The sequence below is a fragment of the Verticillium nonalfalfae genome, assembly GCF_003724135.2.
Source record: "Verticillium nonalfalfae strain VnAa140/NRRL 66861 chromosome Unknown scaffold_33, whole genome shotgun sequence".
NCBI classification, from domain to species: Eukaryota; Fungi; Ascomycota; class Sordariomycetes; order Glomerellales; family Plectosphaerellaceae; genus Verticillium; species Verticillium nonalfalfae.
The window spans coordinates 45,669-66,856 of record NW_021167258.1 but is presented as its reverse complement, the minus strand read 5'-3'; the positions used below and the strand labels follow the sequence as shown (position 1 = coordinate 66,856).

The following is a 21,188-nucleotide window of genomic DNA, read 5'->3' as shown; positions in this document are numbered from 1 at the left end:
CTCTCTCTAATCGGGAGGAGCACCGAGACTTCGCCAAACTGACCGACCTTCCGAGCCACCACCACCACCAACAACACAGCCCCGACGAAGCACTACACTCTCCAACGGGATCGATCACTCAAACCTCGCCACTGGGGTTTGCCTCTTCCTTCCCACCCGCGCCCGCGCCCGCGGCCCTTCGCCCTATGGATGCTCAGGAACCAAAGCCGGCTGAAGACGCGACCACGCCCTCTGGCTCCCCCGTGGACGCCGAACCCAAAACCTCGACGCCTCCGACGACGTTCCTGCAGCGCACCAAGCAACATGTGCACCGTTTCCTGACAAAGAACATCTGGGCCAAGGACGGCCGCAACCGCAGTCATGTTCCGCACATGTCTGTCTGGATTGCTGGAGTTCGCGTCTTGCAGCTGGTAGGCAGAGCCCGTCTGTCAATCTGTGACATGGGCCGACGTGCTGACGGATCATACAGCTTCTCGCCATAGCCACACTGGCCCTGACTGCATATGGGGTGGCCACTATACAAAAGGCCGTTGGGTATAGGAGGATCACGGTACGACAGATCTCCATTCGCGATCCTACAGGCAAATCCAGTCAAGAAAGCTGGCTGACTCTCTGGAAGAACTGGAGCGGGTCCGAGGGGTATCGTAAGTCTCTCCCCAATGTGACTGGCTCGCCCATCCTCCCCCAGGTTACTGACCCTTTTCTTCAGCTTTTGCATGGTTCGCCTTCTCCTGGACCCTCGTCTATCTGGCGTGGCTCGGTACAGCAGTTCTCGTTCTCCCCATCATGTACAACTGTTGGGTTCACCTGTACGTGGAGAGCTGTGTTGATGTTGTGCCGCCACTTGCTGACATGGATCCCAGTGGTCTTGAAATCCTGAGCCTGGTGTTCTGGCTCATCGTGACATCACTTCTCGCCAGCCACTCGGATGACCTTGATTCCATCGATGCCTATGTCACTGGCCTCGGCCCTGAGTACAAGAAACATTATAATGAGTTCATACAGGAATATGCCCGCGGATTTGTCGTAGCAACCTTCGCAGCCACCGGCGTGGCAACTGCCAATTTTCTGCTCTTTGTTGTCACGGTCGCTCGGTTCGGTATGCATATCTTTCCCCGGCCGACCAACAGGATGCACCATGCCATGACAATGGGTATAACAGCTGACACATCGCAGGTCGTGCTCTCCATGACATGCGCCAAAAGTCGAACGCCAGCACCAAGTCCCAGACGACGACGCAAGCTTCTGAGGCGGACAAAACTGTCACATCGCCACATATGACACACGCCATGGCTGCTTATCCACCATGGGCTCACTACCCACCTCACCCTCACTACCCATACTACGGGGCGCCTTACCCCCCTCAATCCACCTCGTCCAACTCACCTGACGGACAGTCTGTGCCACCGGGTCCTCATCCTTACATGCCGGCCTATTTCCCGATGCCCATGCACCCCTATCCTCAGGGGTATCCGACGCCAACCCAACAGGGACCTCACCAAGATTCACCTGATCCGCAGGACCCGAACCGACAAGCGACAGCTTCACCGGGTGGTGCCTCACAACACACGCCGTGGCCACCGCATTCTCCGCACTACGGTCCCCCAGGCTCCATCTGGCCGCAACACAGCTACAGCATGTACCAGCAGCAGGTGCCAATAGCAGCGCAGCACACGGGCCAGTCACAGCCAGGGTTCGGCTCGCCACAGTTCCCAATGGTCGCGCCAATGGCCACGACGAAGACTGATCTCCAGGGGGTCCCCCCAGCATCGTCGGCACCGGGCTCTGTGCTAGCACATACAAGGCCAGTCCTACCAGCAGAGCTCAACGACGGACAGCTTGGCGACGAGCGCATGCCCGCTGAGCTGTCTTCTCACGACCACCCACCACCGCCACAAGTGCCGCCACCGCCACCAACTGAGCCCCTGGAAACGATGCGACCAGCGCAGGTGGAGCTGCCGAGGAACGAAGCACCGACGGAGCAGCCATCAGCAGCAGAGACGCCCAAAGAAGAAGAGGTACCGAGGTAGCGAAAACGGCGACGACGGGAGTTACTTCGTTTAGCGACACAATTCTGGCTTTTGGCGTTATTTCGGGAACAGGGGGATGGGGCAGCATAGCATCTGCGAATGGGCGGCATGCAATTTTGGATTTCAAGACGGCACAAGGGCAGCGCAACGGAGGCGCGGCGTACACGCGGGGGCCCTTGGTCACTTTGTTTTAACCTCTTTTATTTTCCCTCTCGGGGTCCTTTTTCGCGCGCCCACGGGGTCGGGGTCGACGCGTGCCTCTTCTCTTTCTCTTGCATAGATTGGCGTCTGGGGGGACATGAGCGATAATACGCTGCCGAGAAAGGCCTTTTCAATGTTTCTTGCTTGATTCTTGCTGATCAGGGAATGATGTTTGAATCTTGTGTGCGACAGATTTCGGGTCGAAGATTGGGATCTCCCAAAATGAAAGCTTAGGGTTTCCCGTTCGTTCTCGGGCTAGGGTCACCAGGGCCGCCACGTATCGGGTGTCGTTGAATGGGGGCGAGGGCTGTCCATCCTGTGCACCATGTTGTCATGTGTTGGCAGCGTCCAAAAATGGTCGATGAGGATCTACCACACGCCTGGCATCGTGACCTACCAAATGGCCCTAAATCACACGTCATACACACAGATGAGCGTGCTTCTCGTGGCAAGCAACGACTACATGTTTATTTTAGGTATCGTGTATCCATCTCCTACCATTGCATTCAACCATGGAGCATGTTGGCTTCTGTTGTCTCAGCGTCCGCTTCTCACATGACGTAGCGGAAGTATGGGTTCTCCTTGTCCGTCAGGTCCTGGAAAGCAAGCTTGGCGCGCTCCTCCTCGTCAACCGCCTGGCCCTCCCGCTTGGCATTCTCCCTGCGCAGGACAAAGTACAGGGCAACGGCGGCGAGGATGCAAATGACGTAGCAGACGATGAGGCCGGTCCAGAGCTCGGGGTAGTGGTCGGGCCTGCTCTGGGAGCGCACGAGCAGGGGGCCGACAATGTTGCCGACGCAGTAGGCGACAAAGATGGTGGCGGCCATGAAGCTCTTCTTGGTGTGGCCGGCGACGTTGGACATGCCGACGGTGATGATGAGGGAGACGACGCCGCCGAAGAAGCCCGTGATCGAGTAGCCGATGACGGGGGCCGGGGCGTGGTGGTACCAGGCCGACTTCCAGATGATGGCGCAGCCGGCGATGACGGGGAGGCAGCAGGCGATGAGCATGAAGATGCGAATGTTGGGGAAGCGGGAGCCCGCGAAGCCCGTGGCGAGAATGACGATGAAGCAGAGGCCGCCGAGCGGGAACTGGAACAGGATGGACTCGCGGGCGGTCCAGCCGAACGTAGAGACGATGAGGGGGCCGAAGCCCGAGACGGCGCCGTTCATGGTGTAGGCCGACGCCATCATGATGGCCACGAGCCAGACCTTGATGTCGAGGATGGCCTCCTTGACCTGGGAGAACTTGAAGGTTGTGCAGCGAACACCGGTCTGGCCGTAGCGGAGGCGCTCGACGGCCGCGAATCGCTCCTCTGGCGTCAGGAACCAGGCGTTGACAGGTGAGTTGGGCATGAAGAAGCAGAAGATGCCAAAGAGGAACGTGAGGCATCCCGCGAGGAGGTAGATGTACTGCCATCGGGTGAGTGCCCCACCAGTGATCTGGGCAAAGCCGTAGTTGAGGGCACCGCCGAGAATGGTGAACAGACCAGTGGAGGAAAACCACCAGCTCTGGCGCATGGATTGTTCCTTTTGCGTGTAGTAGCCAGAGACGATGCACATGAAGCCCGTGGGGATGATAGACTCGACAAAGCCAAGGAAGAAGCGCTGGACGTAGAGACCTTTGTAATCAACGACGGCCGCCGTCAGCATGCAGATGCCAGCCCAGAGAATGACGATGCCTCCGAGGATGCGACCAATGTCGAAGCGCTGAAGGGCATATGTCATGGGGTACAGGCCACCGAGCATGCCAAAGTAGAAGAGCGAGGTCGCCCAAGACATGCGAGTCGTGTCCATGGTGGGAGGTGTCGTGGTGGCGTCGACGACAATCGAGAGTTTGAGGTCCTTTGTCATGCCAAACAGGACAGCCGATCCCAAGATGGCCTTGTCGTAGTAGACGAGTCCATCTATCATTTGTGAGTATGGGCTGCTGGATAATGAATCATGTTGTGCGGGTGAAGCGACTCGACTTACAGCCAAAGATCATGGCAGGCATGAGAAACCAATCAATCTTACGCACAGCACGCGCCGCAACGGCTGGATCATAGCTGTGCTGCTGCTCGCCAACCATGGCGAGAGCTTCATCGCCACCCCGAATTTTGGTTGCGCCGCTAACATCGGCAGTCGGGGGCATGGCCCTGGCGGCCTCAACATCTGCCGGCGTGGGGTCGGCGACGGCAGCGGAAGCCGGCGCGACCGCATTGGACTCGTCAATACGTTTTTCGTCAGCCATGACACGGTCGGTGGGTGCGAATGAGGAGAAATGTTTGAGACGTTGAGTCAAACGGCATGTGGCATGGGCATGACAGATTTTTTGAGTTGGCCAGGCGCGGCGCCCAGGAAAGAATGATGTCGAGCGAAATAATTTTCAGCGCGGATCGTGGCATCGCTTGGCGCGTCGAGCTCCCCTGGTCGCTTGCTCGGGAGCATTTCAGCCTTCATTCCCTGGGTTCTTTGATCGGTCCAGGCCTTGCACTCAGAGGCTTTCTGGGTTATGCCCGCGTTGTGTCCATCCGTACCGGAGGTGTTGAAATGACAGGCGAGGCGCTAGCGCACCCTGAGGCTGGGAGCGTGGGATTGGCATCGCAATCGTTGCGTCTGCCGATGCTGCGATTGGATCTCTTGGGTGGGATGGTCGCTGGGGGACGGGTACTGTCGGGTTGTTGAGGCTATTCCAGTATCACGTGAGGGACCCGGCGTGGGGGGCAGTAGCCATGTTAGGAGCGTTGCCCTCTGAAATTTGTTTCTGTTTCCTCTCAGGGCATCAGGATTGCCAACTTGATGAAGTTCGAACTTCTGTTGAACAAATGGGTCTGTCCAGATGCGGGTGTGCTTTCAATATCTCCAGGCGATGGTTGCTGGGGAATCGTCTGGAGGAGGGGCAGCAGAGGAGGGGGGAAATGGTAAATGGTGGTGGGTAGGCAGGCTTGGCAGGAAGGAGGGGGCGCAGGGAGGAGGGTCCAGTGGCAGCGGAGTCGGGACTTGGGCCGGGCCGGGTGGGAGCTCTGACCACCTCAGGAACAAGCCATCTACCTCGAAGCTAGGGTACCTGGGTACTGTGATCACATAGCCACCTTCGTAGACAACAGCTCCCAGACAGGATCATCGCAGCTGAACGCAGTAGCGACCAAGAGTCGATTACAGTGCTGCCATGAGCAACGGAAGTGAAGTTTCTCATGAGAATCTTGTCTTCAAATACGGATTCCGAGGACACGACAGCGTCCGCACGCTTCGACTCAGCGCGGCTCCATGGCCCCCATCCTCATTTGTGAACCCTCTCTTGTCGGCACGCGATTATTGCAAAATCACTTGTCCGCCATCGAGATCTTGCTTACCCTCAAATCGACTCGTCACGTTTCACGTTGGACTCATCGCAAGCCACATTGGTCAGTTTCCGCCAGCCTCGCGTGTTCGGTTCAACTGAGCAGCCTGATCACCTCAGGAGAAGCGTAGCCAAGGCGTCCCAGTACGGCCACGCGCATCATGCACCACCGGGAATAGTTCACTGTTTGCTGATCCTTCGCGCGTATGACACCCTATCCGGACGCCAGTGCTACAGCCTTGCGTTGTCGATAAGCATTCTGCACCTGCCCTTGTACTGACAGTCAGGTCGGGCCCGATCATCATCTGTGGGATAAGTTCATTGCTGACCACCAACTTGTTTTTACGGCCGAGCCTTGGAACATGGTGCCGTTCTACCTTGTTTGGCTGTGAATGCCTCCCACAGCTCGCTTCCTGTTGGTCCAACTCCTGCTCCCTCGGTGTTCTTTTCATGCGCAAGAGCAGAATGGGCTGAACCTTTTGCCTGTCTACTGAGGGGCTTGCATGCCTCGCAACCCCCTGGTTATGACTGTTCTTGGCGAACCTGTTCGAACCTGTTCTGTTCGGGACGAGGCTGCGCCCCAAAGCCACCCCCAAGGTCGCATGTCGTCAGTCGTCGTAGCATGCTTGTCGAGTTGAGCCGCATCCCGCCCCGAATCGCCTATTTAACCAGGCCCTACGCTACCCTGGCGTACCCGGAGAACGTGATTCAGTTTGATCAACGTCTTGTCATGCTCCAATCGGTCTCTTCAGGAAAGCCATGTCCGACTATCCACAAACAACTTGTCTCAGCTCTGAACAACACGATGATAACATCAGCAACCACATGCTGCATTACTTGGGCTGCATCAAAGTGGGCGAACGAGCAGCCTTCTTCGACGTGAGCCATTATGTGTGGGAGAAAGAATTCGAGCGTGAGCGCGAGCGCGAGCGCAAGCGGAATCGACTCAAAGATAACGAGCCACAAATGGACCAGAGATCGCCTGTGAAGAGCCGCGTTGAAGAGAAAATAAGTAAGTGGAAGAACGAATGCGTCCGAAATATGGAGCGGTTCGACCATATCCGAAAGGCGCTGGCTAGATCCCAAGACGAAAAGCACGTCGTGCACAACTTCCAAGAGAGCCTAAGGAATTGGAGAGCTTCAGATGAGTACGAGAAAGGTGTCGAGCTCATCGCACGTTCCGGCATCAATCCCCTGCCATGTTACCCTCCACCCAAGCCTCCACCTGGGACAGACCAATCTTCCACGCCGGCATCGGCATCGGTGGACCGCAGCGACGAAGGAGAAGTAAGAAACAATACAGCACAGGCTCAAACGCCAGCTTCGGAACCGGCGGAGGAAAATTATGATCCCGAGGAAGATCTCAATGTCCACATCATCCTCTATGAAGACTCGGAGAGCATTCCCAAGGATGAATTCGAAGCCAGGGGCTGTGAGAGTAATGATCAACCACCGGCGAAAGTCTCGAAGTTGAAAAAGGAACTCGAAACTACGAATGTGGCGACTATTCTGAAACTCGCGAAGAAGTATGAGGAAACACCTAATCGGCTCTCGGAGCTGCGATTAACGGAGTCTCTTTCATACGTGCACTTTCCTGCGAACAATATGAGCGCAAGTGGTCCCTTGCTGTGCTCCTAGCACCCGCTGTCAAACTAATCATATGTGTAGTGGATTGAGGTATTTGTCCTTCCGCAAGGGTCTTGTCTGCAGTTACTGGGCTACTCTAACAGGGCTAGCGAGCGCTTGGTTTGTACTACGGCCAGGACCCTCCCAACTTCGACAGCGTCAACCGTGAGCTACAAGAGCCATACAAGACTGACACATACATGATGCTGAGGCCGCAGTACTGGCGAGGGCAAATGCATGGGTCTGCAGGCTCAGCACCCCATTCTCGCCATATGCGGCCTATGTGTGAAGCCGTTTCTTCTAGTTTGTGACTCTGTCATTCTTCATACTCTGGTTGACCCTAACGCAACCAGATCCGAATTCCATGAGCCAAACACCAAGAAATATGGTGTTGTTTGTATGCTGACCCTGAATAATCCGTATCCTGATATGCTGCTGACCCGGAATTGAGATGCCGTATCTTCACTGGGAGACTGACAGGTTGCGCAACAAATTTGCGCTAGAAATGGACATCCTTGCTGACGAGTGGTTCGAGAATCGCCAGCAAAAAGAACAAAAAAGGAGGGAAGAGCGTATTAAAGCTAGAAAGGCCATTCACCCTGATATTCCTGGCCTTCCCCCGAGTACTGCACCAGATATTCGGCCCAAAAGGAACCAAACCATAGGGTCGGTCGCCGATGGTTCAAATTCTGCCCGTGTTCAAAAGGGACTCCGAATCGAAAAGAATGGGCGTGTCACCATATCAGACGAAAACCCGAAGAGAAAGTTAGGTCAATTGCTCCTGGATGCTGCTAGGCTCTACGAGGCCATGTCGACTTGTCGGGACAGGAACTTGTTGAAGAAATACCTATATTTCGATCCCCCACTTCATCCCAGGCGGACCCTCGACCAGGCCTACTACTGGACCTTAAACACCAGCAAGAGTCGCGACCGTGACCAGGTCGTATATCGTGCAACGACGGCAAAAGCGCAAGACTTTCACACATTCGTTAATGGCGGCTGGCTTGAACACAACGGACTGGTGGAAACGCCTTGCCGCAGCTGCACAGCAGGAATCCGAAAGGTCTCTCGCGTCATGATGGTTGACCAGCTCTGGATGTGGATATTGGATGAGAAGACAATCATAACCTCCTTTCCAAAACGTTATGGCACCCAAAAATACGACCACTCTGGTGTACACAAAGCAATCCGCACAAAGCTTGACAGAGCTCGTCCCAACCAAATTCGATCAGTATTCGACCTTGGATTGCTGGTCATTGATGAATGCTCCAACACGTTCTTCGATCGCGCGCGGAAGAATGACCGGCAACCGCAGGTCATTGACCAGTTCTCAGAAGCAATTGGCAATGTGGTAAGTCAATGAGGGCTTTTCGCGAAGACATGTGTTGACGCACTGCAGTCGAGAGATGAGACAGCTGCATTCGAAAGGCTTTATAAGTGGACGAATAACGCCAGCAAAATTTACCGACGTCCGGGGAATATTGAGATGTCGGAACTTCACGTACCATTGCTCGACATCAACCCAGAGGCTGCCTTACATAGAGAGATCGAAGATATCAAAGAAGAGCTCGAGATTATGATCTATGTCGTCAGATCACACCATTTCGTCCTGGAAAGTTTCATCAACCATGTGAAGCACATGCTGGACGGCGACAGTTTGTTCGATACATCGGGAGCAACACCTGGCCAAAATACGACATCGCCAACGCCCAACGCCATGCAAGCTCGCCCGCCAGCCGTGTACAACAATCCAGAAGCAAGGCAACATATTTTTCGATTCTTCGAATTGAATGCCAAAGAGGTGCAGACGAAGATCAAGTGGCGCATCAAAGAGCTGGAGCAATTGCGGGACAGTGCCATGAGCACTTGCGAAGGCGTGAGCTGATCACTTTGCCTCGGCGCGCTGGAACCGCATAATAACATCTCACAGGTGAAGGGACTTCTTGCCCTAAAGCAACAACAAGCTGGTGTGGTTCAGGCCTGGATGTCTCTGAAGCAGTCTGAGGAAACCGTCAGACAAGGCCGATCAATCATGCTGTTCACTGTTGTGACAATCGTGTTCGTACGTCACGACGACCGTGGAGGTTTTGCGCCAGTAGCCACAGCTAACAGTTTGCAGCTCCCGTTAACCTTCACAGCAGCCATCTTCGGGATGAATGCAATGGAGCTCGGAGCTGATGGAAGTCTCAAGCTTGCCGAAGAATTTGCCGTCATGTGCAAGTCACGACCTGCCCGAATTCGCGGCCAGCATGCTAACAAAGCTACAGTCCCCATTTCCATCGTCATCATCACTATCACGCTTGCGATCGCCTTCAGCACGTGGATCCGGACGTTTTTGTGGTCCATCTGGCATGTTGCTTGGTTTGGCATCGTCACGAAAACGCCGATATATAACAGCTGGCTGGATATGGGACTCACTAGTGACAGCGTTTACAAACACGCCATATCGGTGACAAGCAAGCTGAAAGACCAGGTGAGAGACGCCCGGCGCAGCCGCCGGATGGAGGAGCGTGGAAGACAGGGAGTGAAGGCTGGGACGAGTCAAGAAGCTAAATCAAGCGATGTACCTGGGAAGGATCCTAGTGTCAGGGCTGAACACTCGGAAGGCGACACAACAGCAACAGCAACTCGGAACGGCACCGCGCATAACGAAACGACGAAACGTCGATCATGGTGGCGACCCGGAATGTTTAACACAACAGCAGGTAAAGGTCTTCTTCCGCGGTACGCTAACGGGGCACCCTCTGGTCGATGAAGTATTGTCGTTACAAAAGCAGCATCAGCGGCACAGGCCGGCCGGCGCCTAGACTCGGCCTTGACGCCCGCCTTCGGCCCCCCACAACGTTCGCAACTCTGTGTCGCAACCCTGCCCCTCACTTGACCTCATTCCGCGCGACCCCTCCACTTGCCGCTCGGCTTGCAGCGGGATTGAGTGTACATGTCAGCAGCCTGCAATGGTAGACCTTCCTGAATGAAATCAGCACTGCTCTCGGCAATGTTCTTTTGACCTGGCACACGCGTCCACGTTTTTTAATCATACATGTCGACGGTTGTTCGCGAAAAGGTACATTCCCTTGACAGTTTACCGCCGATACCTACCAACACACCACATTGCCACCATGACGTCTCAAACCTCGTGGCTTACTATCTCGCCGGCGAGCCACTTCTCGCTGGCCAACATCCCCTTCGGCGTCATCTCTACAGAGTCCGACTCGACGCACCGTACAGCCATTGCCATTGGTGACTATGCGCTTGATCTTGCGGCATTTGCCGCTGCCGACGGCTTCTCTGGCTCAGCGACGATAAAAAAGCAGGCTCATGTGTTCTCATCGCCGACGCTAAACACCTTTGCTGCGCTGGGCCGACCTTTCCATCGCGAGGTCAGGGCCTACATTCAGTCCATCTTCGCCGAGGACACACAGCATGCTGCTCTTCTAAAGGACAATGCCTCTTTGCGCGAGTCTGCGCTGCTCCCTCTGTCTAGCGTCCAAACACACCTGCCTCTGTCGATTGGCGACTATACCGACTTTTACGCCGGCAAGCATCACGCGTACAACGTCGGCGTTCTCTTCCGGGGCCCTGCCAATGCCTTCCAGCCCAACTACACTCATCTTCCCGTTGCCTACCACGGCCGCGCCTCCAGTGTTGTCGTCTCCGGCACGCCAATCCGCCGGCCATGGGGACAGATTCTGCTCGACCCAAAGGCCGAACCCAAGATCCCCGCCCTCGAGCCGTGCCGCAAGCTCGACCTAGAGCTCGAGCTTGGCATGTTCATCTGTCGCGAAAACACCCTCGGCGAGCCTGTTCCCGTGGGCAAGGCAGAAGAGCATGTCTTTGGCTACGTCCTCATGAACGACTGGAGCGCGCGTGACGTGCAGGCCTGGGAGTACGTGCCTCTTGGCCCCTTTACGGCGAAGAACCTCGGCACCAGCATCAGCGCCTGGGTCGTGCTGGCCGATGCGCTCGACGGCAGCAAGGTGCAGGGCATCAAGAACGACACAGACTTGCTCCCCTACCTTCGCGAAGGCAGGGAGGACAACGTCCTGGGCATTGACCTCGAGGTCGACCTCATCAGTAAGTGTGCACGCTTCGGATCGCGTCGCCGGCGCGGGACGCGCGCTGACAGAGACAGCTCCCGCCGGCCACAAGACGACCATCAGCAGGACCAACTCGCGCAACCTGCTCTGGTCGTGGCCCCAGATGATCGCCCACCACACCATCACGGGCTGCAACCTCCGCACGGGCGACCTCCTCGGCTCGGGCACCATCTCGGGCCCCGACGCGGGCACGGAGGGCAGCATCCTCGAGCAGACGCAGGGCGGCAAGGTGGCTATCCGGCTCGAGGGCGGCGAGGAAAGGAAGTTCCTCGAGGACGGCGACACGCTCGTCATCCGCGGCTGGGCAGGCAAGGAGGGCGCGCTCGTCGGGTTCGGAGAGGTCAGTGGCACGATCGAGGCGGCGCTGCCGCTGTTTTGAAGCAAGATACACACGCTAGCATTGGAATTTTCAAAAGCGGCCCTTCGGGATCACAATTGACGACGGACTTGATCGTTTCTCATCTCGCTGAATTGCTCTCATGTGTACAGAATCACTGTTCCGCTGGTTCCACCCTCAAATCAGCCGGACAATCAGGCTGCACGTAATACCCAGCCTTGGCCACGGCCGGCAGCGTCTCAAGGTACGCCCTGATCCGGAGGATGGTCGGGTACGGACTCAGATCGACGCCGTACCTCTCGGCATTCCAGAGGGCGGGCATGAGGCAGCAGTCGGCAAGACTCAGCTCGTCGCCGACGGAGCACCGCCCTGCCGAGGCGGCGGCGACGGCTTCGTAGGCGGCGAGCCCGTCGGCCATGAGCTCGCGCATCCATGCCTCGGCATCGCCGCCCAGGGCGCGCACGCGGCGCACGATGCGCAGGTTCGTCACGGGCTGGGTGTCGCTAGCGATGATGCCGGCCAGGGCGCGGGCGGCGGCCCTGCTGTCGGGGTCGTCGCGGGGCAGGAGGTGGGGGGCCGACGGGTGGGCTTCGTCGAGGTACTCGAGGGCGGCGAGGGACTGGGTTATGCGGAGGGGCGTGGAAGAGGGAGCGTCCGGTTGCTCGCGGACGAGTAGGGGCACGGTGGCGGAGGGGTTGAGAGCGCGGTGGGCGTCGGATAGGTGTTCGTTCTTGAGGAGGTTGACGGGGTGGAGAGTGTGGGGGATCTGCTTGTAGTTGAGGGCTATGCGGAGGCGGGCCGAGGAGGAGGAGCGGAAGTATGTGTAGAGAGTGTATTCAGACATGATGACGATGATGGCCGACTACGGTGGACGCTCTCACTTGTTCGACGTGGGATGAGATTGGATTCACAGGGTGGTAAAAGAGGCAGTTGGCACAACATCTAGGAGCTTACTCAAGGCTGATGTGGATGATCTGGGGTAGCAGGCTGGGGTAGACCAAGGCGGCCGGTCGACCAGCTTAAGCCGCACATTGCCATGTCTGCAAGCTCGCGGCGTAGGTCTGCCGAGACGTGAGGGGCGAGGTCTGTGTTGGCAGCTCATAGGGTGTAGCAGAAGTGAGACGTTGTAACCCAGTGTTAGTCGAGGGCCGCGTCTTGCCGGCGCGGCGGCTTGGGCCGTTGGGTTAAGTTCGACGTCGGCGGGTCATGGCATGCTCTAGTTCCGCGCATGGCAGCCTCGGCGCCCCAGACACATACATGGAGGAGGCAGGCAGTGAGATGCTTGAGTATTTGCCATGCTCCCGACGATGAACATGAGAAACCGACCCTAGACCGAGCCCATTGTACCTAGGTAGCTGGAGGGATCGACCAGGGCCACAACAGTAGAGCCCAGTGTACGAGCCGCTGTGCCAACAGAATAACAGAACCATGGATCATCAAGTGATGGAGCGGTTACCGACACTGCAATCCAAAAGCAAAAATCAAAAGGTTCGACCAGGACAAGATTCGAACTTGCGCCTCCGGAGAGATACCCTTAGCAGGGGTACGTGTTAACCACTCCACCACCTGGCCAATTGATGTTAGTGGCCCCAGTCCCAGACATTATAGCCACTTGTCCGTGGACTGCCATTACAGAGCCGATGAATGCCGTCCGGGTATGTGTACTACTGTAGCAAGCCACAGTCTCCTGATTGCCCATGTCAATACAAAGGCATCTTGAGCTACCTCGGTGAGTGAGAGGACCATCGGCCCTACTCTGACGCGTTTCACAATCATCCAAGTGATCAATTGGGGGCGTCCCGACTCATAAGCATCCTGCTCTTGATGCCTCAGAGTGATGATCCCCTGCTCTCCCCGTCGCTGTGGCTGGCTTACTATCCCATGATGACTGACACAAAAGTGCCCAACGATCAGCGCAGGGGCCCCAAACGGAACCTGCTCCGCGAGACAACCCCATGCTTGAGTCTCCATCGTGTTTTCGGCCCACCCCAGCATCTTCACATTCATCCGCGAACCCCAAGGCATCATGTCGATGTGCGTTTCGGGGCCGCGCCGGGCCTTTGGGCTGTTGGTCCATCGTCTTAACAATGAATGCAAGCACTTCGTTGCGAGACAGGATACCGCCAGATCACGACTACCGTGAGCTAGGGCTGGTTACATTGTTACATTCGTGTGCAAAGATTTTGTGATCATGTTACTTCAAATGCATTATCTACTGTCGCTTAATGCGTGCCCCAAGGTATCGTACAGATCCAGCCCGAGTCCCCAACGCCGATTCATTTGTAAATACAATCATTTGGCCTCCTTCTCGGCCTTTTCGGCAATCTCCTTTGCCTTTTGCGACTTCTTCTCGAGCACCTGCTTGAGCTCTTCAATTGTCTCCTGGAACAGCTTCTCGCCCTCGGCCTTGTGCTTCTGCGCCACCTCACCGAGCTGTTGCAGCTTGGGCAGGATGTCGCCGCCCTGCGGCACCATCTTGATGTACTTCTCGAGGTTGCTCCAGCTGCCGCCCGTGACCTCCTCGGCCTTGGACTTGCCCTGTTCGACGGCGTCCTTGACGTAGCCCTCGAGGTCGCCGAGATCGCCCGAGTCGACGGCCTTGCGGGCATTGTCGAAGAGCTCCTTGGCGTTGCCCTGCTTCAGCGCGTCGGCGTTCTCCTCGATAAGCTTCTTGACCTTGGGGTTCTTGTCGAGAATGGGTTTCGCCTCCTCCAGAGCCTTCTTCCACGCCTCGTCGCCGAGTTTCTTGACCTGCTGGACCTTCTCCTCAATGAGTTTGCGGACCTTCTCGAGGGTCGTAAAGCTGACACCGCCCGAGACGATGTCCTTGACCTCCTTCCATGTCTGGTCAACCTGCTTCTTGGCCTCGGGACCGTAGGCCTCGCCCATCTCCTTGAGCTTGTCGACGTTGCCGCCGAGCTTCTCCTTGAGCTTGGGGTGGTTGTCGATGATGTCCGAAATGGCGTCACCCGAGAGCTCGGCGACCTTCTTCGTCAGGTCGGCGACGACATCGTAGGCCTTGGACGCTGTCTCGACGCTGAGGCCAGACTTGGAGAGGTCCTGAAACTGCTTGTAGGCATCGTTGACGAGGGCATCAGCTTCGTCCTTGTGGTTCTTGCGGACCTTCTCCCAGTCGTCAAAGGCCGTGTCGACGTAGGCGCGGCCGCCGGGAATCCAACCGACGTAAGAGTAGGCAAACTCCTTGATGTAGTTGACAGCCTCGTCAGCCGAGGGCGTGTTGGCCTGCAGCTTCTTCGTGGCTTCGGTGTACTTCTTTTCGGCGTCCTTTAGTGTGCTGTTGACCTTGGACGCCGTGCGGCCGGCGGGGGTGAAGGAGTAGATGGCGGAGAAGAGGGCAACACCAGCAATGCCGCCGGCGACACCAGCACCGAAGTGAGATGCTCCGGCACCGCCTGATGATGATGTGGAAGAGCCGGTCGTCGACTGGAGGCGGGTCTGCTGGCGGACTGGCATGCGTGCCGAGCGCGTGGCCCGGGGTACAATGGTACGAACGGCGGGGCGTGCGGACATCATGATGGCGGTGGTTGTCGATGTGTGTGGATTGGTTGGTGTGAGAGGTGTAGGATGGAGGGAGCAAGAAGCACGACAAGGGATGACTGGGCTGCGTAGGAGGTTTGATTGAGGTGAAGGAAGAGGAAGGTAGAGAAAAAGGGAAGGCAAGAGCAAGAAATAGTCTTGCCGGATGACGAGCTTAACGTCTGGCGGAGCGGCCGCGGCAGTAACAGCAGTGAAAGCAGGGGCATTGGGGAAGCTGTTTGCAGGATGACGCAGGAGCTGCATGCTTCAGCAGGAGCTACGGCGCCGGAGCTGGAGCTATCGTCAAGAAAGCGCACCTCGCTCCCTCAGCTGCTCCACTGTCTGTTCCAGACTCTGGGCGGGCTGGACCAGAAGCTCCGAGGTGGTGACGTCGTTGGGGCGTCCGTTTGCGGGGGGTCAAGCACGTGCCGACAGCAGGAACCTCTCGATCGATGCTTGAGTGGAATGCATTGGAATGTCTGACTCTCTTTCCCTTCTGCCGTAACCCGGCCGGGTCACAGCCTCGGGTATGGATTGGTCTTTGCGACGAAGATCAGGGGCAGCGGATTATTGCCGTTGGACCTGATGGCATCGTAGACGAAGCTAAGCGTGTTCCCCAGGATTCGGGACGTGTCAGCAGCTGGGCGTGATCTGCCGCAACGGTCTCAAGAGTGGCATGCCGATGGGAGGCTGCACTTGGTATCGACGTTTTCTGTCAATCGCCGCCGACCTTTGTTCTATTGTCTCGAGGCTGGGGATGATGTGTAACATTGCCTTACTACGACAGAGCAGACTGCCCCTTGCCCCCCATTTTTCGATCACGACGTGGGACACGATTTGTTCGAGTGAAGGGTGATGAAGGCGAAGTGCAATGCAAGGTGCATAATTACACTTCTTTTTTTTTTGTCGTATATTAATTTGGAAGTATACACTACTGAAAATCATGACTGCAGTGTTGTTGATTGTCAGTCTACCTACTTCGTCCTTGGAATTATCTCCCATACCTGCTGCCTACAGGGTAGCATGAGGAGGGCGCCACCAGCTAGGTGTCACTCACTCACCTGTTTTGCTGCCCTGCCTTCTTTGATGCACCAGGCTGTCAGGGTGCTCTCCCCTCTCTCTTTCCCACCCCCCCCCCCCCTCCACCTGGTTCTGAACTTCAGGCTCTCCAACTCGGGCATTTCTACTTCAAGCTTCTCCAGGCATCTCATCTCCAGGCATTTCATCTCCATGCATCAACCAGACATTCAACCCCCAAGCACCCACGTCTTTTCGGTGGAGCACCGCCCAAGAGAGCCACACCAGGGCCCTGCAGGGTCTCTTGGCCCCTGCTCTTAGCGAATGCTTCGTCCACGCCCCTTAATCGACCCAAGACGCCCTTCGAGTTGCACTGGAATCCACCTGGTCTGCTCGTGTCGCTGGACCCCTCCATCCTCCATCCTCCATCCTCCATTCTCCATCCCACCCTCGATGGCCTGTTGCAGTCCCCAATACCACCAACTCATCGTCCCACGAGATCGTATAAGGACAAGCGCCTGGCCGCTGCTCGAGACGTCTGCTGCCGCCCAAACCCGTCAGCCAAACATGGACATCCGCCGCATCGCGCCATGACGACCGACCTGCCGCCAACAGCCACTCGTGCTCGCTCTCTTCCCTATCTCCCTCCCGAAATCTGGATGCACATCATTGGCTGCATCACCGACTCTCGATACATACCACGAGTCTGGCTGAATCTGCGCCTCGTGTCTCGGTTCTTCCAAACAGTCACAGAACGCGTCTTTGCCAACTGCCACCTCCGACGCAGCCGCCTCGAGTTTCTGGCCTTTGAACCCGTCACTGACGAACACCGCCAGCCGCGCGACCTCAACTTTGCCCTCGACTTTGATCGTCTCTCAGACGATGGCCTCCGCGCCATCTACACCGACAAGGCCATGGCCGGCCAGCATGGCACCAGCAGGCTCATAGCCAGCGACGCGACGGTGCACGATGAATGCGTCAAGCAGTGGCGGGAAAAGGTCACCGCCTACCTGGCCCCGCCGCCCGCCAACCGCTACGACGTGGCTCCGCACATTCTCGTATTGCGCCGCATTGCCAATGATACGGAACTGCCCAACTTGCGTGTCGACTACGACCGTTTTGAAGCCTCCTTTGACTGGCGGCCCGCCCTCTCCAAGCTCTTCGGCGAGGAGGAGTATCGCAAGTGGGCCGGCAAGCAGCACCCCGACCGCGAGTGGCGTGACATTATCAAGTCGGTCGACTCGGGACGCATGAGCCGCATCGCCCTGTCGAGGGCCGTCATGTACCGCCTGCACGACCCCAAAAAGGTCGACTCCAAGGTCCGCCAGACGCGCATCAAGCGCTACTACCGCGCCCACGGCCGCGAGATGCAGCCCGGCTCCTTTGGCGACGTCGATTACCTTTGCAAGACGCGCGAGGTCTTTGCCGTACGCCAGGACCTTCGACGTGCCTTCATCAGCGACGAATGGATGATGGGCGATGGGGAGGAGGAGAGCAGGGGCACCTTCTACGACGATGGTGCGGGTGTCGAATTTCCGCAGAGCGATCCCGAAGACGAGCCTGACGAGGACGTCAGCGCGTGGAGATGCCGCTGACCCCCGAGTGGTTGGCCTCGAGTGATGGAGGGTGGTCGGTGGTCGGCGGCATGAACAGGGTCGCTATGCGAAGATTATTCCAGGCTCTCCGGACAAAGTTGTCTGTTGGTAACCCTGGCTCCAGCATCGACGATCTTCGCCCCAAACCATCCCCAGTGGATGGTATATCAATGTCACATTAAGGACGACCGATGCCTTCGTTCCGATCCACAGGACCCTGAACCAGGTTTTGGGACTGATCTTACACTAAAGCAAGATTTTTAATCAACGACTAGCGTATTCTTCTTATACTACCTCCATGTTCCCTTTTTCCATCCTCCCCCCTTTTCCTTGGTTCCTTTGATCCACTTCCAAGTTCCAGGGACCATTTCTCCGAACAATTCCATTGCATGCACAACCTTCGGAGCGCCCATGTGCCATGTCCAAAGTCCATAACTCGAAGCAGCAATGAAACGGGGGTATCTCATTACTTCCAGGTGACTCTCCTCACGTTCCGTGGGCGGACCGGCTCCTCCTCCTCTCCCGGGCGAAACACGAGCTCATACCTCTCGCCTACCTGCGGCTCTGGCAGACCAACAGAGCGGCAAAGCTGTCCCACCGACACCTTGACCGACCCCGCCCTGATGCCGTCCTGCAGGACTGCCACGTCCGTGGCCGAAGCCCTGATCCGGCCCTGCGCAATGGTCTCCCTCATCTCAAGGACAGCCGTCCCGCCGCCGCCGCCTCTGCCACTACCGCGCGACGGCTGGCGGCCTGGCAACAGAAGAAGCCGGTCCAAGCTGGCACGGGACATGCGCTTCAGCGAGCACCCGAACCCGAAACCAGGCGGCGGTGATGGCGGCGGGCTGCCGCGCGTCGGCTTTATGTTGAAGCGTGTTAGGCCGGGTGTCGGCTGCGTCGAAACAGATGTGCGCTGTCCGCCGGCTACGGGCGAAAAGGTGCTCTCGAGAACCGTTTGCATACTTTCGCGCGGGTCGGCGGCGTTGGCCTCGGAGACGGCGAACCGGGCGAGGCGCGTTGCCAGGTCGTCGGCGAAGAGGTCCGGGTCGCGGAGGCGGTAGCCCGGATCCGAGTAAGGGGATTGTGGAGCGGAGGTCGCGTCGCTGATGCTCATGGCTTTGTCGGCGAGGGCCCAGAGCTTGAGGACCTCGTCGAGGGTCTCGATTGGACTGGCTCTGCCTGGGACCTTCTCCTGTGCTTGGGACATCTTTTTCTTTCTTGTTGTTGACTAGGCCGGGTTCCTTGGGGCTGACCGTGATCTTTTCCCGCGATGCGAAGATGTATACTGGTCTTCTATGAGAAGCGAGAGAGATACGCTGCAAATAAGAACCTGATGTAGTATGCGAACCGAGGTTGGACAGTCAAAGAGGATGTCAAGCTGGCGGACTATATGCGTGAACTGCAGGTTTCTCCGATGATATTGTAAAAATTTGTTAAACTTTGGTGACGAACCTCTCCAGGTTCAGCAACGATCCATAAAGGGCATTCAAGGCACAAGCAACCTTGACGGATTAGAAAAACTCATCTTAAAGTCTATTTGAGAAATGAAGTGTTGAGTGTGAATTCACTCCCCAGGGCCCAATTTTGTCTTAAGTTTCTCAAGTACGTCTAGTGAACAGGAATGGATGATAGTGAGTGATCATTGTATCTCTGGCGTTTACCTCTCCCGCCTGGATCCAGTGGTGAATGCCCGATAGGGTACTGTTTGGTTAATGGTCAAAGCTGTCTGCCGAGATCCTCACACCTAGTCATCGCAGCTTCGATTATCTTGCCTTTTTTCATGCTTGTAGCTTTTGGGGAATGAGAAACAGGCATGACGCATAGTGCGCGGTGCACTATACCCTTCATGATTCCTCGTCGCCTGGTGTAGCGAGTCGAAGCAATAGCGTGGATGCTCACAGGGGTTGTCTATACTTTCTAGCTCTTGTCAGGCTGGCAGCGGGCATGCAAGTGGCGTTCAACACTTGATTCGTCGGCTGTGAACATGGAACTTGCGTTGCCAAGCGGATGCATGGGCCATTCAGGAGCCGGAGGCATTTTTTATAAATGTGTTGCATGATATAGGAAACAAATCCAAGGTATCTTACGGGCGCTGCCGCGGGTTCTAAACGGTAATCATGACTACTGAATCATTCTTCAGGCAGATCACTCAAATGTCATAAGAGCGAGGCGTACAGTAGACATTTATTGGCAAATCAAGAGATCTGAAGATCCATCACCCATTTCGTGGGCGAACATGTTGTCGCTCAAACTTGTCTGCAGCCAGCGGGAAAGTTCTGAATATGCTGAGAGTTGTACACTACTTTGTGTTGGTCCATCGTTGGTACATCGGTTCGCTACCACGCTCCAAATGAACATAGGTCGCTCATTTAGTGGAAAAAATTAAGCCCATGAGCGCCAGCCTTCTTCTCACTCATCTCGTTCAGGCGGCGAGGAATTCTCGTGGGCGGCTCTGCTCCTTTCATGAATCATTTGCAGCCGGAAGTTTACCTGACGAACACCTATTAAAGTAGAATGTCAATAGATCAATTATCGAAAGCGTTGAGAAATCGCTTGCAATCGGAATCAATTGGCGTTCTTCTCAACCGCAGAGGACGACACGATGAAGCCATATGTGACACACTGGCGCAAAACACTGGCTTGAATTTGACGGAGTCAGCAAACCCTGCAGGTTAGGTCAGTCTGCAGCGCGAAGGAACACGCGCATTTGGCTGGTCAAGGTTACTATCTGCGTAATGCGTAAGCACATCGGTCTGGTCGGATCGTTCTTTGTTTCCGGCGGCGAGGAGCAGTACTTGATGCCATCACGAGACGATTCAGTGCCGCCGAGAAAGGCCCTCGGCCGCCGTATGTCTGGGGTCGGCCCCACGAGGAAACCCTCCGTGGAGTCTCCGCAGCTTACTCGCCCGATGTGGTGCCCCGCGTCAAGTCAGGGTTGAGAGCCGGACAAACACGTCAGGTCACGGGAATAACGGAGATGGCACTTGGTCCCAGGAACTCGGGAGGCGCCCCTAGTCGGCAACCTCAGGGCTCAATTGGCCGCCGAGCAAGCCTCGAGTAAGGTTGGAGAAACCAACTCTGATCCAAGACTCTTGTTGTCGCAGATGAAGCAACCCCTAGATCGATAAGACACGATTCGAGACAGCAGACAAAAGGTCGTTTGCTGGTCGCATTTTGTGCACGAGGTCGTCGCGTGGTCAGAACGTTGTTGTCGCATGGACAGCTTCCCATACCAAAGTCCGGAACACCCGGAAGCCTTCTACGTAGCCGCAAGCGGCGCTAGCAGCGGGCATGCCGGCAGATCAGCATATACAATGCGGCTTATGACGATGTCTTTCTTGTTACGTCCTATCACACGACGAGACGTTAACAAATGAACGTGGGTGTAGGGCCTCTGGTCAACGCTGACTGGATTCCCGTCATGTTC

General features: G+C 56.5%; 9 protein-coding genes and 1 non-coding gene across 10 annotated transcripts; 5 read left to right on the top strand and 5 right to left on the bottom strand.

The window, feature by feature from the left end:
- Positions 1–185: 185 nt before the first annotated feature.
- D7B24_005396 (uncharacterized protein) lies at positions 186–2,030 on the top strand (the record flags this gene model as incomplete). The annotated part of the gene is made up of 6 exons (XM_028639552.1): positions 186–410; positions 470–550; positions 620–644; positions 710–809; positions 864–1,099; positions 1,177–2,030. The coding sequence occupies 6 exons, from the start codon at positions 186–188 to the stop codon at positions 2,028–2,030; spliced, it is 1,521 nt and encodes a 506-aa protein (XP_028496073.1).
- A 752-nt stretch (positions 2,031–2,782) lies between these two features.
- D7B24_005395 (uncharacterized protein) lies at positions 2,783–4,463 on the bottom strand (the record flags this gene model as incomplete). Its single annotated transcript, XM_028639551.1, has 2 exons — positions 2,783–4,137; positions 4,205–4,463. 2 exons carry the CDS (start codon positions 4,461–4,463, stop codon positions 2,783–2,785), a joined length of 1,614 nt encoding a protein of 537 aa, XP_028496072.1.
- A 1,914-nt stretch (positions 4,464–6,377) lies between these two features.
- D7B24_005394 (uncharacterized protein) lies at positions 6,378–7,190 on the top strand (the record flags this gene model as incomplete). The annotated part of the gene is made up of 1 exon (XM_028639550.1): positions 6,378–7,190. The coding sequence occupies one exon, from the start codon at positions 6,378–6,380 to the stop codon at positions 7,188–7,190; it is 813 nt and encodes a 270-aa protein (XP_028496071.1).
- Positions 7,191–8,256: 1,066 nt separating this feature from the next.
- Positions 8,257–9,706, top strand: D7B24_005393 (uncharacterized protein; the record flags this gene model as incomplete). The annotated part of the gene is made up of 5 exons (XM_028639549.1): positions 8,257–8,529; positions 8,578–9,054; positions 9,109–9,240; positions 9,298–9,651; positions 9,704–9,706. 5 exons carry the CDS (start codon positions 8,257–8,259, stop codon positions 9,704–9,706), a joined length of 1,239 nt encoding a protein of 412 aa, XP_028496070.1.
- A 591-nt stretch (positions 9,707–10,297) lies between these two features.
- Positions 10,298–11,654, top strand: D7B24_005392 (uncharacterized protein; the record flags this gene model as incomplete). The annotated part of the gene is made up of 2 exons (XM_028639548.1): positions 10,298–11,252; positions 11,311–11,654. The coding sequence occupies 2 exons, from the start codon at positions 10,298–10,300 to the stop codon at positions 11,652–11,654; spliced, it is 1,299 nt and encodes a 432-aa protein (XP_028496069.1).
- A 112-nt stretch (positions 11,655–11,766) lies between these two features.
- On the bottom strand, positions 11,767–12,456 carry D7B24_005391 (uncharacterized protein; the record flags this gene model as incomplete). The annotated part of the gene is made up of 1 exon (XM_028639547.1): positions 11,767–12,456. One exon carries the CDS (start codon positions 12,454–12,456, stop codon positions 11,767–11,769), a length of 690 nt encoding a protein of 229 aa, XP_028496068.1.
- A 647-nt stretch (positions 12,457–13,103) lies between these two features.
- On the bottom strand, positions 13,104–13,184 carry D7B24_005390. The gene has a single exon. It is a non-coding gene; the product is annotated as a tRNA-Ser (tRNA).
- Positions 13,185–13,904: 720 nt separating this feature from the next.
- D7B24_005389 (uncharacterized protein) lies at positions 13,905–15,146 on the bottom strand (the record flags this gene model as incomplete). Its single annotated transcript, XM_028639546.1, has 1 exon — positions 13,905–15,146. One exon carries the CDS (start codon positions 15,144–15,146, stop codon positions 13,905–13,907), a length of 1,242 nt encoding a protein of 413 aa, XP_028496067.1.
- A 1,610-nt stretch (positions 15,147–16,756) lies between these two features.
- Positions 16,757–17,761, top strand: D7B24_005388 (uncharacterized protein; the record flags this gene model as incomplete). The annotated part of the gene is made up of 1 exon (XM_028639545.1): positions 16,757–17,761. One exon carries the CDS (start codon positions 16,757–16,759, stop codon positions 17,759–17,761), a length of 1,005 nt encoding a protein of 334 aa, XP_028496066.1.
- A 466-nt stretch (positions 17,762–18,227) lies between these two features.
- Positions 18,228–18,968, bottom strand: D7B24_005387 (uncharacterized protein; the record flags this gene model as incomplete). Its single annotated transcript, XM_028639544.1, has 1 exon — positions 18,228–18,968. One exon carries the CDS (start codon positions 18,966–18,968, stop codon positions 18,228–18,230), a length of 741 nt encoding a protein of 246 aa, XP_028496065.1.
- Positions 18,969–21,188: the final 2,220 nt, after the last annotated feature.